Source organism: Muntiacus reevesi, chromosome 7 (genome assembly GCF_963930625.1).
Source record: "Muntiacus reevesi chromosome 7, mMunRee1.1, whole genome shotgun sequence".
NCBI classification, from domain to species: domain Eukaryota; kingdom Metazoa; phylum Chordata; class Mammalia; order Artiodactyla; family Cervidae; genus Muntiacus; species Muntiacus reevesi.
Genome location: NC_089255.1, coordinates 9,309,069 through 9,325,535, shown reverse-complemented (window position 1 = coordinate 9,325,535; position 16,467 = coordinate 9,309,069). Strand labels below are relative to the sequence as shown.

General features: G+C 34.0%; 1 protein-coding gene across 2 annotated transcripts in view; it reads left to right on the top strand.

The window, feature by feature from the left end:
• The window catches only part of AP3B1 (adaptor related protein complex 3 subunit beta 1), a 232,757-nt gene that overhangs the window by 90,086 nt on the left and 126,204 nt on the right, over positions 1–16,467 (top strand). For both annotated transcript variants that reach the window (XM_065940360.1, XM_065940361.1), the window contains 6 exons: positions 1,195–1,350; positions 6,246–6,343; positions 7,865–7,919; positions 8,008–8,079; positions 10,183–10,245; positions 12,943–13,075. In XM_065940360.1, the coding sequence (XP_065796432.1) occupies positions 1,195–1,350; positions 6,246–6,343; positions 7,865–7,919; positions 8,008–8,079; positions 10,183–10,245; positions 12,943–13,075 (577 nt within the window). The remainder of the gene's footprint in view (positions 1–1,194; positions 1,351–6,245; positions 6,344–7,864; positions 7,920–8,007; positions 8,080–10,182; positions 10,246–12,942; positions 13,076–16,467) is intronic.

Here is a 16,467-nt window from a genome sequence, read left to right as displayed (position 1 = left end):
GTTCTTAGTGACAGGAATAGGAAACAGTATATCTATTTCATCTTCTCGGAAGTGGAAAACACGTTTCAGGTACTTGGTAACAGAAATTACCTCTAAATGGTAACTGCACTGTGTATGCTAGGTTGCTTCAGCCATGTCCGTCTCTGTGCGACCCCATGGACTGCAGCCCGCCAGGCTCCTCTGTCCGTGAAATTCTCCAGGCAAGAATACTGGAGTGAGTTGCCATGCCCTCCTCCAGAGAATCTTCCTGACCCAGGGATCAAACCCGTGTGTCTTGTATCTCCTGCATTGGCAGATGGGTTCTTTACCACTAGGACCACATGGGAAGCCCTGGTAATTGCACTGGATCCACTTAAATGTTATTGTCTCTGTGTGCTTTTTGTTGTTGTTTATTTTTAGGACTCCTTAACCTGTAGGCTGGGATTCCCAAGTGACTCTGGTAAAGAATCCTGCCAATGCAGGAGACACGGGTTCGATTCCTAGGTCGGAAAGGTCCCCTGGAGGAGGAGGTGACAACCTACTCCAGTAATCTTGCTTGGAAAATCCCATGGACAGACAGCCTGGCAGGTTACAAACAGTCGGAACAACTGCATGTACAACGCATGCACCTGTAGGCTAATTTTACTGACAGATAATAAAGAATTCAAATAAATAAAAAGTACAAGTCTCAGGGGTATTCATAAATCTCAAACTGAGTCTTTCTTGACAACACAGGGACCTTCTTAATTACCAATTTTTAACCTGTCAAACTTTATTAATGATTTCTTTTATGTGTGTTGCAGTTCAAACAATTTTCTTTTTTCCTCTGACCCTTTGATCCGGTTACAGAGTGACTGGTAATTTATGGAAACAGTTTTCAGCTTTGGGTAGTCTCATATCATAGGCTTTGTTAGAAATTAATGGTCAGGTTTTCCCTTTAGACGGCTGTGGGTATTTCTGTGGTAATTTAATGTGAGATTTGCTATATAATATAAAAGTATTATCTATTGCACTAAAGAACAGTTACTGTGCCATAAAATACAAGAAAAAGCAAGGCCTTTCTTCCATATAAGTAACATGGTTTCAAACTGCCTCCACAGTAGTATTCGTAAAATATTATCATTATTGTAGATGTTTTTTAAAAAGTTTTCTTTGTGTAGTGTTCGGGTGGTTCCAGGTCTGAACTAATCTTGGAATTGGATTTCTTTCCTGTAGGGTGATGGTCTAGAGGACAATGAAAAGGATTTCTATGATTCTGATGAGGAACAGAAGGAAAAGGCTGACAAAAGGAAGAGGCCATATACTATGGATCCAGACCATAGGCTTTTAATTCGGAATACAAAGCCTTTGCTTCAGAGCAGGAATGCAGCGGTATGTAAAAACCATTACAAGAAATAATTCACAGCTTTTTAAAAACAGTGCTTAAAAGTATGCAAGTTCAATAAGTAATTTTGAGTGTACTAATGGAGCATTTTTTTGTTTGTATACTAAAAATCAGGTTTTTATAGGTTACTTGGTTTGGTAGTTGTGTGCCTACTGTTCTTCATTTTCTTTTTGATTTTGTAATTGGATTCCTGAGATATGAGCCCAAGATGTTTTACAGTTGATTGGAAGACTGTATGTATTTCTCTATTATGAGATTATTGTTGTGAGTACTTAATAAGGTTGTTGTTGTTTAGTCACTAAGTCATGTCCAACTCTGCAGCCCCGTGGACTGCAGCATTCCAGGCTTCCCTGTCCTTCACTGTCTCCTGGAGTTTGCTCAAATTCATGTCTGTTGAGTCAGTGATTCTATCTAACCATCTCATCCTCTGCTCATTATATTTGTATTTATCTAGTAAGAGTTTTGAAAAGACTATAGTTAGAAACACCTAGCATGACGCCTCATACATACATAGTAAATTTTAGCTGGTAGGAATAATTAAAAATCATCCTTACTTGGGTCCTAAGTTTTTGTTTTGTTTTATATCTTTGTTTTAAATAACTCTTTATATTTTAAAATATTTTAAAAGAATACAGTAGAAAATTAGAAAATACAAACTAGCAAAACTAATATAACATTATATTTCCATCACATATCAGTTATAATATCTTAATGCAGTTTTCCCCACATCTTTCTTTTCTGTATAAATGTCCCTCTTTCATATGTGTATATTTCTGTACATAATACATTTTAAACCAAGATAAAAGTCTTAGTACACATAATATTTTGTAACATATTTTTTCTAGTCAGTTCCCTATTTCTACTTCAATAAAATTTCATCTTATGAAATACCAGTTTACCCTAAATTCTTTTATAGCTGGTTCACCTATACCAGTTACACTGCATTACATCTGGTTGTTACGTCTTATAAACCTCTCAAGTCTTGAAGAATGTTCTCTGGGTTTGTCTGGTTATTTTCTTTACTATACCTTGTGTTTCCAGTTAACTGAAAGTTAGGTAAGTTTTGATGAATTCAAGTTAAATGTTTTCTTAAACTTATTTTATTTAAAAACAAATTCTTAATGAATCATTCTGTGCAACTAGTTAAAACTGAAAATGAGAGTTTCCCTTGAACTGCTTTGTTTTCTGATGCTTGAGAATTTGGTCCTTAGACCTTTGTATGTGTGTCTTAGGAATTAGCAGAAGTTTTTATCCTATACTATGTATTTAGCTTCTAAATCATGATTAAGTAACTATGCACAATAATGACACATATTTTTTTTATTAATATTGTAAAATATGCTTGCATTTTAGCTTGCCCTTGCTTGACTTGATGTTATTTAAGTAGCTGTAACTTGCCAACTAAAATTACTTTATAATTGACTCATTTTTAGTTTAACTTTGTCTTGGAAATTGGCTTATAGTCCAAATACTTACTGATCAAAAATGTTTTTGAATAATGAAACAAATAGAGGTAGTTTGTACTGTAACAGTATACTTTGGTTCCCTGCTTATTTGATTATATACCAACTAGAGGTAGTTTATTTTTTGTTCTAGTATGTTTTAGTATTCTGCTTATTTGGTGCAGCTGGATTTAGAAAAGGCAGAGGAACCAGAGATCAGATTGTCAAAATCCATTGGATCATAGAAAAAGCAAAGGAATTCCAAAAAAAACATCTGCTTTGTTGACTACACTAAAGCCTTTGACTGTGTGGATCACAACAAACTGTGGAAAATTCTTAAAGAGATGGAAATACCAGACTACCTTACCTGCTTCCTGAGAAACCTGTTTGTAGGTCAAGAAGCAACAGTTAGAATTGGACATAGAACAAAAGACTGGTTCCAGATTGGGAAAGGAGTACATCAAGGCTGTATACTGTCCCCCTGCTTATTAACTTACATGCAGAGTACATCACAGGTATAATCAAGATTGCCAAGAGAAGTATCAACAATCTCAGATATGCAGATGATACCATTTTAATGTTAGAAAGTGAAGAGGAACTTAAGAGCCTCTTGATGAAAGTGAAAGAGGAGAGTGAAAAAGCTGGCTTGAAACTCAGCATTCAAAAGACTAAGATTGTGGAGTCTGGTCCCATCACTTCATGGCAAATAGATGGGGAAAAAGTGGAAACAGTGACAGATTTTATTTTCTCAGGCACCAAAATCGCTGCAGATAGTGACTGCAGCTATGAAATGAAAAGACGCTTGCTGCATGGAAGAAAAGCAATGACACATCTAGACAGTAGAGACACCACTTTGCCGACAAAGGTCTATCTAGTCAAAGCTATGGTTTTTCCAGTAGACATGTACCGATGTGAGAGTTGGAGCATAAGTAAAGAAGGCTGAGTGCTGAAGAATCGACGGTTTTGAACTGTGGTGTTAGAAGAGACTCTTGAGAGTCCCTTGGACTGCAAGGAGATCAAACCAGTCAATCCTAAAGGAAATAAACCCTGACTGTTCATTGGAAGGACTGATCCCGAAGCTGATGCTCCAATACTTTGACCACTTGATGTGAAGAGCCAACTCACTGGAAAAGACCCTGATGCTGGGAAAGATTGAGGACAAGAGGAGAAGGGCAGGGCAGAGGTTAGATAGCATTTCTGACTGAGTGGACATGCGTTTGAGCAAATTCTGGGATGGTGAAGAATAGGGAAGCCTGGCATGCTGCACATGGAGTTGCAAAGAGTCAGACATGCCTTAGTGACTGAGCAACAATAAATATGTGTAAAGGTTGACTTTGGAAGGATTGTGAATAGATTTTTTTTTTTTTAGTATTCTTAACTTACAAGAGAGACTTTGAGAGTTTGTTTCAGGAATCTGTCAGTCCTGTGTAGATTGAATTGGAGACAACCGATACTGGAGGCAGTGTTGGGAGGCTGTTCTGACATCTGGATAAGGTGGTAGTATATGAATGGCTAGTAATAGAAAAGTTATTACAGGATGTACTTTCTTATAAACATACATAATGTAAGTGTTGAAGGCCTGTGAGGTTGTGTATTTTCAGTTGTTTTGGAGTTATGGGAGCTTTCCTCATGGCTTTTACAAATTAGACTATAAAATTCAAATTTTGGGTATTGAAGAGAGATTAAAACTCTTTGATTTGTAAATATTGGGGAAAAAGAAGATCCTTTAGCCCCTTTGGGTTAGGGAGTGCCCTAATTAATGTATCATAACAAATGACATACTAAGTAGAATCTAGAATCTTAAACTCATTGACACACATAGAAAGCACAGTTTATTAAGCGCCAGTTTTCTTTTCTTCATATAATACTTACTAGCCATCTGTGTGCTTTAATATTTTTTAAAAATGACTGTCACCTATTTGTAGATTGTCCGTAATTAATTTTTTCTTACTAAAATTTTAAATTCAGCAGAGGCTGTTCTGTAATTAAAGTGTATTTGTAGACCACAAGTGAAGAAATTAGATATTCTTAAACTCCTCAATTTCCCAAGTCATGTCTGAAAACTGGAAATCAGTCTTGTTACAAAAAAGAAAAGTACACAAAAACGCCATAGAGCAGTAAGTTGAGGAACCTCTAACTCTAGTTTTAAAAAATGTTTCTTTGTTCTAGAAGAAACTGTTTTTGCTTTAAGCACCCTCAAGTACTGTGAACTCTTTAGGCATACATAAAATCCTGCTGTATATTTGTTACCTACGGCCCAAGCAAAAGTAGAGTAGTAATATTAATATAGCTTCATAACCAAAGACAAGATGATTAATTTCTGTAGCTCTCTCTTTGCATTTGTCACGTGCCAAACAGAATACTTTCACTAAGTGGAAAGTCTGGAGTTTTGATCTCTGGATCTAAGTGTAGAGGCATGTGGGGAAGCATAGTCTTGTTATATTTTATGACAGCAAAAGTCTGACTACCCCCATAATAGCTTTGAACCAAACACTATTTCTAAGGCTCTACATTTGAAAAACAGGATTTCAAATGCTGTTCTTTTAGAGGAATTGTTTTAATAGAGTTCCCTTAATTAGAACTTGAATACACTGAATTTGGGGTTTTTTAAAAAAACTGTAGCCTACTACTTCTGTTACCTTTAAGGGTCTGGTTTCATTCCCTGTCTCAGGGTAGCGCCAGCAGCAGCAACACTAGGAAGACTGTGCGGTTTGGGGTGTGTGTCAAGCTTTGCCGGATACTGGCTGGCAGACCTTGGGTAGTTCATTGAACATTCTTTTTTTTTTTTCTGAGGGTGTACAGTACTGCTTTCCTAGAGCTGCCGTAACAGTTTACCAAAAACTGTGTGGATTAAAGAAATAAAAATTTCTTTAATTTTTTATTAAAGAAAAATATTTATTTAAAAATAAAGAGAAATTTATTCTTTCACATCTCTGGAGACCAAAAGTCTTAAGTCAAGATGTCGACAGGGTTGGTTCCTCCTGGAAGCTCTCGGGGAGAAATTAGCTTCTGGAGATTGCCAGCAGCTTTTGGCATTCCTTGACTTACATGCCTCACTGCAATTTCTGCCTTCATCTTCATATTGCCTTCTTCTCTGTGTCCTTCTCTGTCTCTGATAAGGACACTCAAATTGGATTTAGGGCCCACTCTATAATCAAGTGTGATCTCATCTTGATCATTACCTTAATAACGTCTTCAAAGACTATATTTCCAAATAAGGTCACATTCTGAGGGTAGGCATGAATTCCTAGGGGGACCCTATTCAACGTGCTACACAGGGTAACAACATACTCATCTTGGTTCATGGGAATTTTGTAGGAGTTAAAGGAAATAATGTATTAGAACATACTTTGAAACTGTAGTATGGAACTGCTCATAGTTCTTTTTTTTTTTTTTGGAGCTGCTCATAGTTCTTACTGTTTTCATGCTTTATCTTTTAGGTGGTTATGGCAGTTGCTCAACTGTATTGGCATATAGCTCCAAAATCAGAAGCTGGCATTATTTCTAAATCACTAGTGCGTTTACTTCGTAGCAATAGGTATGACATCATTTTACATGTATGTTTTCTTTTGTATTGTATTACTTCACTAGTAATGTTTGAACAAATCAAATGTGTCCATTAGGCATTTAACACATGATTCTGACTGTATTTTGTCAATTGAGATTTCATGCTTAAGAGGATTATTATGAAAGTCTGTAGATGATTGATTTCAAAGTTAATGTTAAATATTGAAGTTGTTTTTTTTTTTACCTTAAGCCCAAAGAAATTGGAAGTATTTTTTTTGTAATATAGTATATGCTATTACAGTAGACTAGTATTTTTGGTATTTCTAGGCATGACAGTAAGAATTTGGGGATTTACATTAAATCTGGAGTCACTGAAAAACTACATTAAATATATTATTGTATTGACTAGTGTAATTATATAAGACTTCATATAAAGCAGTACATATGCTGAATTATGTAGTTTATGACAGAATTACTGCTTTTTGTAAAGTTACAATATTTAATAGTTCTATTTAAGAGGAAGTTATATTCTTAATATTACTTGTTTTAAAGAAATGCATAATCTTGCTATTTCCTGGAGATAGGTAGGTAGGTAGCAGTGTACTTTTCAGTTTTACCTCTCTTTAATTCAGCAATTCAAATCAACAATTCGGGAAACCTTGAGTTCCTGTCACATGTCCTTTGTAAGTTTAAGATCAGATGTTTGTCATTTGTTTTGTTTTCTGTATTTAAGAATACTATTGTTTCAAGCTATTTAGCTTACCCTGAATATTTTGCAGTAATTAGTTATTTTAAATTAAATTTTTTTTCCTTTGAGTACTTGTGTTAATGAGTTGAGAGGAGGAAGATAAACATTTATTTTTGCTCTTAGCTGAGAATTCGTGCCATGACTTTCACTCTAGGTTGGCTTTTCCCCTTCCTTAGTAAGATACTATTTCCTTTGCATTCCTCTGTCTTTACGCGTAGTCATTCTTTCCCTTTGTCAGTTCATTAAGTTCTGTTGTCCATAGCTGGTTCAAATAAGGATCTGGAATGCATCTTTCACATGAAGCATTATACCAGATTCGGTTGTACATTCATTTCTTAGATATTTGGACTTAAAATAACATGGCTTTTTTTCTTTTGAAACCTGTCTTTCACTTTGGACAGAATTGAGTCACATGATGAGTCCTCATGATGAGCCCTCCAGTCAAGAGTTTGTATTAACTGTGGTTACGTTTGTTCTGTTAACCCTAAGAACACCTTCTTTGCATGTGTTCAGAGCATGTACAGTATTGGCTCTGCCTCTTCGGAATACAGTATTACAACATTTGTTTTAACTCTTCCATGTGATGAATCAAATCTAATGTTATAATGGCTATAGCCTGTAGGGAAAATGTATTTTTAAAAGGCATAAATATCTTAAGATTTACTAGAAAATTTTCAGTATTATATTTAAGAGTTCCTTTCAATGTGAAGCTTACTGCTGATTTTTTTTCTTTAATATACTGTTTACTTTAGGATACATTTTGTTGGAAAATATACCTAGTCAAAATTCTACTTTAATTTCTAGGGAAGTGCAATATATTGTCCTACAGAATATAGCAACTATGTCAATTCAAAGAAAGGTATGTATGTTGTGAACACAAAATTTAAGAGAGAAATGAATACACTAGTACCATAAATGTATTTTATATGTTTATTTTTGTAATCTAGGGTATGTTTGAACCTTATCTGAAGAGTTTTTACGTTAGGTCAACTGATCCAACTATGATCAAGATACTGAAGGTATGAATGCTCTTATTTTTCAGACTTTAATGCATAATTACTTTGACACTTTTTGCTGTAAATTTTAGTTTAGCATTTGCAAAATGGAGACCTTTTTTTTTTTTTTTTAATAATACATTGGGGGATTCTCTTTATGCTTTTAAAACTACATTATTATATACTAATTACTGTGCTACATTTTAATAAGACAAAGACATGCTGCCTATACCTTGAATAACTCACAGTAAGTGAAAGAGACAGACATGTAAATAGATGATTTCACCACTTTGTTTTAAGAGATTTATAGATGTGAATTGAGTGTGGTGGAAAAAGAGAAAGATGCAGCTAATTTTGTGGTATATTTAGAAAAGACTGATGGAAAAGATGATATTAGCGTAGGAGTTGTATTCAGGGAATGATAACTACAGTATAGAGTGTAGTTATGAATATAAAGTTATAATGATGAAAACAGTGTGATACTTGAAATATGTGATAATAGCATGAAGCATGGAAACAGATCTGTGCATATCAAAATGTATCATATATGAGGGGAGACATTATAAATCAGTGAGAGCTATTCAATAGTAGACTGTTCAACAAATATTGAAATGATTGGTTAATCACATGGAAACTTAAGTTTAATAAGAAAAATCTAAGACACACCCAAATTGTAGAATAAATTTACAGAATAATTGGTTTGCAGTTATCAAAATCATCCAGGTCATGATGGTCAAAAAAAAGGTTGAGAAACTTTTAGACTGAAGGAGACTAAACAGCTAAATATAATGTATGATATGGAACTGGATCTTTTTTTTATATACATTATTGAGATAATTCGTGAAACTTAAATGTAAGTGATTATTGTATAGGTTTGATGTATCAGTGTTGATTTCCTGGTTTTCTTGGTTGTATTGTGACCTGTGGGACAATGTCCTTATTTGCAGAAAATACGTACAGATGTGTTTGGGGATGATGTGATATCATTTTGGTAACTCTGGAAGCAAATGGCTCAGATAAAAACTGCTTTTTACCTTTTCTATATGTTAAGAATTACTTTTTAAAATAATACAACAAAGTAAGATGTTTTCATCAAAATAAAATGAAAAGTTAGTTCATAGTCTAAGAGAAAATATTTACAGTACATAATCTAAAAATTGACTAGTATCCAGAATATATAGGAAAACTCATACAATTTGTGCCTTTTAATTAGAGTGTTTAGATCATTTGCCTTTAATGTAATTATTGATATGAATTTGTTTATGTCTACATCTTTTATTTTAGTTTTCTGTTTGTCCCATCTATTCTGCGTTCCTGTTTTCCTTTTTGAAGCTTTCCTTCAGATAAATTGAATATTTTTTTATGAGTACATACTGAAATTTTTTTAGCAAGCCTGTTGGAGATGAACTTTTAATTGCATGTTTCTTTTAGCTGAATCCAAAAGAAAGAATTAAAATGTCTAAATATTTGGTTTGGTAGGATGGAGGAAAACTAATCAAAAGAATTAATTGGTATCTGGAATATAGAGGTATCATATGGAGGGCAAGTTGTTTTCTAACTTTATTATTAAAAGAAAAAGAAAACTGCCTTAAGTTGTTCAGGTTAATTAGATAATAAATTGTAAAGTTGGAGCAAACAATTAACGAAGGCGTAGAATTCTCTTTTTTGTAATTATTTTTTTAAGCACTATGTAATTATTCTATTTGTAGATGTAGGGAGACAAAGTTCAGCTGAAAGGCATAGTGTCTCACATTTGTAATAGTGAGGCATTTTTTTAAAAATAGAAATTCTGTTAAATGGCTGGCCTTTATTAAATTCACTTTCTTTATTTGTTTTCTTTTTTTTAAATTTTTATTTGAAAGATATTTGCTTGACAGAATTCTGCTGTTTTCTGTCAAACATCAGCAAGAATCAGCCATGGGTACACCCATGTCCCCTCCGTCCTGAGCCTCCCTCCCGTCTCCCACCCCATCCCACCCCTCTGGATTGTCACAGAGCCCCTGTGTGAGTTCCCTGGTCATACAGAAAATTCTCATTGGCTGTCTGTTTTACATATGGTATTGTAAGTTTCCATGTTGCTCTCTCCATACCATCAAAAAACATGTACTTTCTCTTTTTCTACCTTAGCTTGAAATTTTGACAAACTTGGCAAATGAAGCCAACATATCAACTCTCCTTCGAGAATTTCAGGTTTGTGTACAATGCTAATTATGCAATAACTTCTAAAACATCTGTTCAGTTTAAAGTTAGATATGTGTCTTTCTCAATTTAGATATGTGTAATTGTATAAATAAAACTGTATAATTCGGAAGAAGGTTGACAACTAATTTATAAATTTTCAATAATAAACATCTACAAATTTTAAATTTAAGGGAAATAGAATGTAGTCCCTTTCATATTTTCATATTGTAGAATTTGAGAGACTAGTTTATAACTCTTTGTTGTCATCATCAATGGTTCATGCTCCACTCTGTACTCATGAGAATGACTTAATTTCTTACTTGGTTGCCCCTATTGGATTGTCTGGTTCTATTTTAGACATTGTCCACTAGCTTCATGTATAGCTCAAAAAAATTGGTTTAAAATTGCCCTCCTCATGTTTGTGTAATTGTTAATGTTTTGTTGTATTTTTCAAATCCTGTATGTGGATGGATGAGATGCTTCCCAGACAGACATGTTCCAAAAACATAAAAAAATTGCCTCATGGCTCTTAGACTCTTTATGAGGAAAGAGTTAGTCCTGAAGACTTAGTGGTAGAGCACAGTAATAGAAAACCTTATATCAATATTACGCGTTTTACATTTCATCAGCAGTTTTTTCTTAACTAAAGTATACCACATGCCACACAGTATTCCCAGAATTTTTGTCTACCCCCAGCTTTTATAGGTGCTTTCCAGGTGGCTCAGTGGTAAAGACTCCAACCTGCCAGTACAGGAGACACGGGTTCGATCCCTAGGTTGGGAAAATCCCCTGGAGGAGGGAGGGCATGGCAACCCACTCCAGTATTCTTGCTTAGGTTGTGTGATAGATGGTGGCTTTTAAGTGTATACGGTCCCAGAGAGTAGGACAGGACTGAGCAACTGAGCAGACACATACAGCTTTTATAGATTAAAGTTATTTTGTTTCTATAATCATTCTTTATGCCTGTCCTAAATCCTTTTTTAGCTATATAGACATTGTATTTCTTTTTGACTATGTGATCTTATACTTTTAACAGGAGTAGTAAATATATTCATGCTTTATAATTTTGTTACTGGATTACTATGCTTTTATGGTACATACTTTTTTAGAAAAAGTTCTTATAAAATTAGGATATATGCTCATTTTATAGTTGCATGGCAGAAAATACAGTATCTCAAGTTCTTAGCTAGTAATCTATGGCTATAGAATATTGCTTAAATGTGACTTGTAATTCATTTTTATAGATTGGCTTATTTATTTTTAAGTTTTTGTCTCTGTTTGCAGTTTTCCCTTATCCTGTTGTCATGTATAATCTGTGTAATCTGTTTGGATGTCCTTTCGCTTTCTACTTTCTGCTTCTGTCAGGTTACTGGAGTTGTAGGGAGTGAGTCTCAGGTAATTTTATGGCATTGTTTACCTATTTCAGAATATTGGTGATCCAGTCATTTCATTTAATATCAGGATATTTAATAAGGTCCATTCTTTAGTCAGACTTTTAAATATATTCTTTATTTATGCATCTGTTTTTATCACTGTCTATACATGTACTTTATTTCCGTGTTTATGTGTTACGTCCATAGATGTTACAGTTTCTTTATAACTTTTTTAAATAATAGAGAACTTTTCAAAGGACTCATTTTTTGTGATTGAGGAAATTAGGTAATCAACTGGGAAATGGCTTTAAATAACAGTTGATTTTTTCCTACAGGGAACTAAGACATTTAATTTGTTTATTTCTTCAACATTTAATCGTGTTTTGGGTACCATTTTCACCAGTTTCATGTGTCTTTTAGGCTCCATTTAAATGCATATCCTTTTTTGCATGTTAGATGAACAAGGTGTTAATTCTAGATTATGTGCTTGTCATTTGAGTTTGGGAATCTTTTTTTTTTTTTTTTTACTTCCACTTGAAAATGAGATTTTAAATCCATTTATAGTTTTGTACATAAATGTGCATATTTATTAAAAGTGCATCTCTGTCTGTACACAGTAAAAGCTTAGTTTTTGAATTAGAAAAGTAATAACCAAAATGAAAATTTTTTAGGCCTGAAGTAAATAAGTGCTTAATTTCTTAAGTTTGTATAAATATGTGGTTTACATTGTATTTTTAAAACTTTTTTTTCAAGAAAATCTTTCTCAAAAGTGTGATGTTTTGTTTTATTGCAAATTATAAAGTCTTTATTGAAATGCTGCTCACTGTGGCTATTGTAGTTTTACCACCATTCAGATAACCTTTTTAAAGTAAAATGTTTATCAGCAGCGTATTGCTCCCTTTTCTCCACTTCTCCCAGTTTTTAGTTTAGGTTTAGTATCTCTGAAAAGGCAACCCTTTTTCATAGATTCATAGATGCTGCTGGTTAAATGAACTGAAACCTCCAAAAAGAGAGGTCTCATGATTTCTTTCAACCTTGCACTAAAACTAATTGCTGTCTTTGGGTCACTGCTCCCCCACTATCTGTTTTGGAGTTATAAGCTACTGTGGCCACAGGTGAATGAACCTGACTTGAAAATGTGCCTGTACTACAGTCACATTCTTTAAGTAAAAAAAACAACTGAATTAAGTCAAAAGTTGGACTTCCTATTGTGCCTACAGATGAGAAGATGATGTATTCTAGAATTTGATTTTGACAAAGCTTCATATTATAGGGATATTTTTCTTCGCTTGATAGTACCAGTGTATAAACTAATTGAGACAATGTTTTTTAGACCTATGTGAAAAGCCAGGATAAACAGTTTGCAGCAGCCACTATTCAAACGATAGGCAGATGTGCGACCAGCATCACAGAAGTCTCTGACACATGCCTCAACGGCCTGGTGTGTCTGCTGTCCAACAGGGATGGTGAGTTGGCAGTTTCATTTCACTGGCAAATAGTTTATCGTTTGAATATTCTTGGCATGATCTACAAATTGTAATTTTTTAGTGTTGCCTTTGAGTTTTTTCTGTATGTCCATGATTACAATGAAGAGTAACATTTTATCTTTGAAATACACATACACACACACATAGGGTTTTTGTTGTTGTTTTAGTAAGTTAGATAATTAACTTAGAAACAGAATTTTCTTGCCTGAACAGAACCAAGGAATTGTAATCGTTTGTTTTATTTCTTCACAGTTTAGTTGCCTGCATTTCACCGTTCCCACAAAGGTTCCGTTTTCTGGTCTTTAATGGCATGTATAGTGTTTATAAGGCGTGTACAATATTGGCTCACCTGCAGAGGGTGCTGAAAGCAGGCAAATGGCTCTACAGCATGCGTCCTTAAAAGGCTAGATCAGAAAGGATGTTAAACTTGTAATTTCAAGGTATTTCCCCAGAAGTTAACTTAATAATTTTATAGTCAAGATTAATTAAATGTAAAACTCATCAATTTGGAACACCTTCATGTTTTTAAGCCAGTCAGTGTCTAAACATCGTGTAGAACTGGATAGGTAATATCCAGTAAAATGCACAGTCTAGACTTTATTCTTTCTATGGGAAAAATATCAGTTATTTCTATGATATGGCTTTAAAATAAATGAAACCTTTTGGAGAAAAAAAGAAATTCCACTCTCACCTTTAAAAGTATTCATTTATTTAATTAAAAAGAGATTAAAACAAGGGTTTCTTTATAGGAAACAATTTGCTGTGTAAAATTATTGAAATTTTTTGTGGAATTCTAAATATTATGTCATATCTAGACCCAGGCATGTATGACATAGCAGCCATAAGGTGAAAGATAGCAGAATTGATTATTTTTTATATTTTATTTGAAAAATAGCTTTTTACTACAAATATCACTCCTAATTATCTTTTCGCACATGTAGATCGCTTTTGAAAGCTGTAACATTGTTGTAAGTACTTCTAATGACAAAAAACTTTTTGAAACAAAATTTGTCCTCAAATAAGAGTGATCTTTATAATCAACATAAAATTATAACTGTTAACCTATCAATTCAAGATATTATAATGGAGAGAACATTTTTCTGTGTGTAGTATTGTAACTCCAAATAAGTGGCAAAAAAAAATTATCAAGGAAATAGATTTTTTTAAAACACTGATTGTAGAAGGTAATTACAGAGGGTAGGATGCTAAATGTCATTCATTTTATCTATTTCTACTTTTAATAATAGCATCCTCTTTGTCTCTATTTCTGCCACACTTTAAATTGTGAGTTTAAAAATATGCCTTCATTTTCCTATGTCTTTAGTAATGACTTCCTATTTGATCAAACAAGACACACTTCACTTTGATTGCATATAAAAAGCGCACAAATCAGAACACTGGCTAGTTCTTTCAAATATAAAATGTATTCAGGGTTTTTCAATTTTGTTTTTTTACTCTTTTTTTCTCATGTGAAATTTTCAAGCTGGATATTAAAGCAGATGTTTCTACTTCAGCTTTCTAGCACATTGATTGCTAAAAAAATATTCTTTGTTCACTTCATTTTAAAGAGATGAATATTCTGTACCCTTGTAGTACTTCTAGGGGAAGACTAGATCATTTTATAATTAGACAATGGGAGGAGACTAATTTATAATCATTCTTAAAGGTAGATCTACTAATTTAAACTGATATTTTAATGTTTAGACTTTTGTTTTTGGTGAATCAAAACTCTGTTCATAACCATGGACTTTTTTTTCTGTTGTGAATATTAAGAAACTTAAATTGTATTTTTCAGGTTCTGATTCCATAGTTATCTTTAGCCTGGTTCTTTAACTCTTTATTGTATGTGCTGCACTTCTGTAGTTTGGAAATCTGGCTCAGTAACAATAAAGAAACCAATAAAATTTTTATTTATAATGGCCAATTGTTACAACAGAGCCTCTTTGTCTTTCTGTTGAAAGGTCTGCATTTAGGAATAAGTGCTATGAATGAGGCCTCGGATTCTTTAAAATCTGTAAGACCTTTGGGACCTCTAAGGAGCTCTGCCTCTTTGATTTTATATTGTGAATACCTCATCATCTCTTTAGATACTGTATCTTGCAACTTAAGGGACAGCATTGAGGCTACATTATTTTTACATATATTTAATATATTCTTCTTGGACCTGTAGGGGTTTGGGGATTTTTTTGTTGTTGCTGTTGACTTCTTCCTTCTTGTCAGGGACAGGACTTCTAGGCAGACTTGAAGGTTGTCCTAAAACAGCCCATTATCACTATCTTAAGATTCACTGAGCCCTTCCACACGCACACGGCCTTCCCACCCCGCGCGGGTGGCGCTTGCCGAGGGCCCGGAGGACCTGCTGGGGTCCCGCCGGGGTGTTAGTCCTGACTGCGTGACCTTAAAATGGTTCCTTAACCTTCCCATTGAGAAGAAAAACTACCATGTCCACTGCTTTGGCGAAACCTCAGATGCGTGGCCTCCTGGCCAAACGTCTGTGATTTCATATTGTTGGAGCACTCATGGTCTCCCTGGGGTTTGCAGCTTTCTATAAGTTTGCTGTGGCTGAACGAAGAAAGAAGGCATGTGCAGATTTCTACAGAAATTATGATTCCATGAAAGATTTTGAGGAGATGAGGAAGGCTGGTGTTTTTCAGAGTGCAAAGTGATTTGGATTATAAAGAATTTCTTGGGTTGAGTTCGATGGAAGTTTGTCACTTTCCTGTGTTCCTGAACTATGAAACTATGACTATCTGGGGTGAGAAATAGTATCTCAATAAATAAACAACAAATACTGTGGGGAAAAAAAAAAGATTCACTGATAAACAGATTTCTTAAAGACCTTAGGGAGAAATCTGCATTTTCAGTTGACTTGACTTAGAATAATTTAACTCCCAGTTGATTTTCTTTCGCAAAATTTGTTGGTCTGAAAAACTTTTTTACCATCTGCTGTAAACTGAAAGAATTAGAGCAAAAGACTATTTTAAAATTTTGTTCATAGTAATAAGCATTTGTTGAAAATTTGAATCAGTTGAGGTATTTAGTAAATGTAGAATAGATGAATAAGGTATTCACCAGCCTATAAAAAGTTCCTGCCTTTAAGGAGCTCATATTCTAACAGGGATACAATAATATAAAACAAGTGTACTATAGTCTTCCTATCTATTGAACACTTACTCAGCTGCTAGCTATCTGCTCTCATGCAGAACTAGACTACCTATGTTTGAATGCTAATGTTGTCTTGAATAAATTACCTGATCTCTTTGTGCTTCAGATTCCTCATTTGTAAAATGAAGATAATAGTAGGCTGTACTAATCTTGAGAACCTTAAGTGAAATAAACCAGTCACAGAAAGATATATACTGAATGTTTCT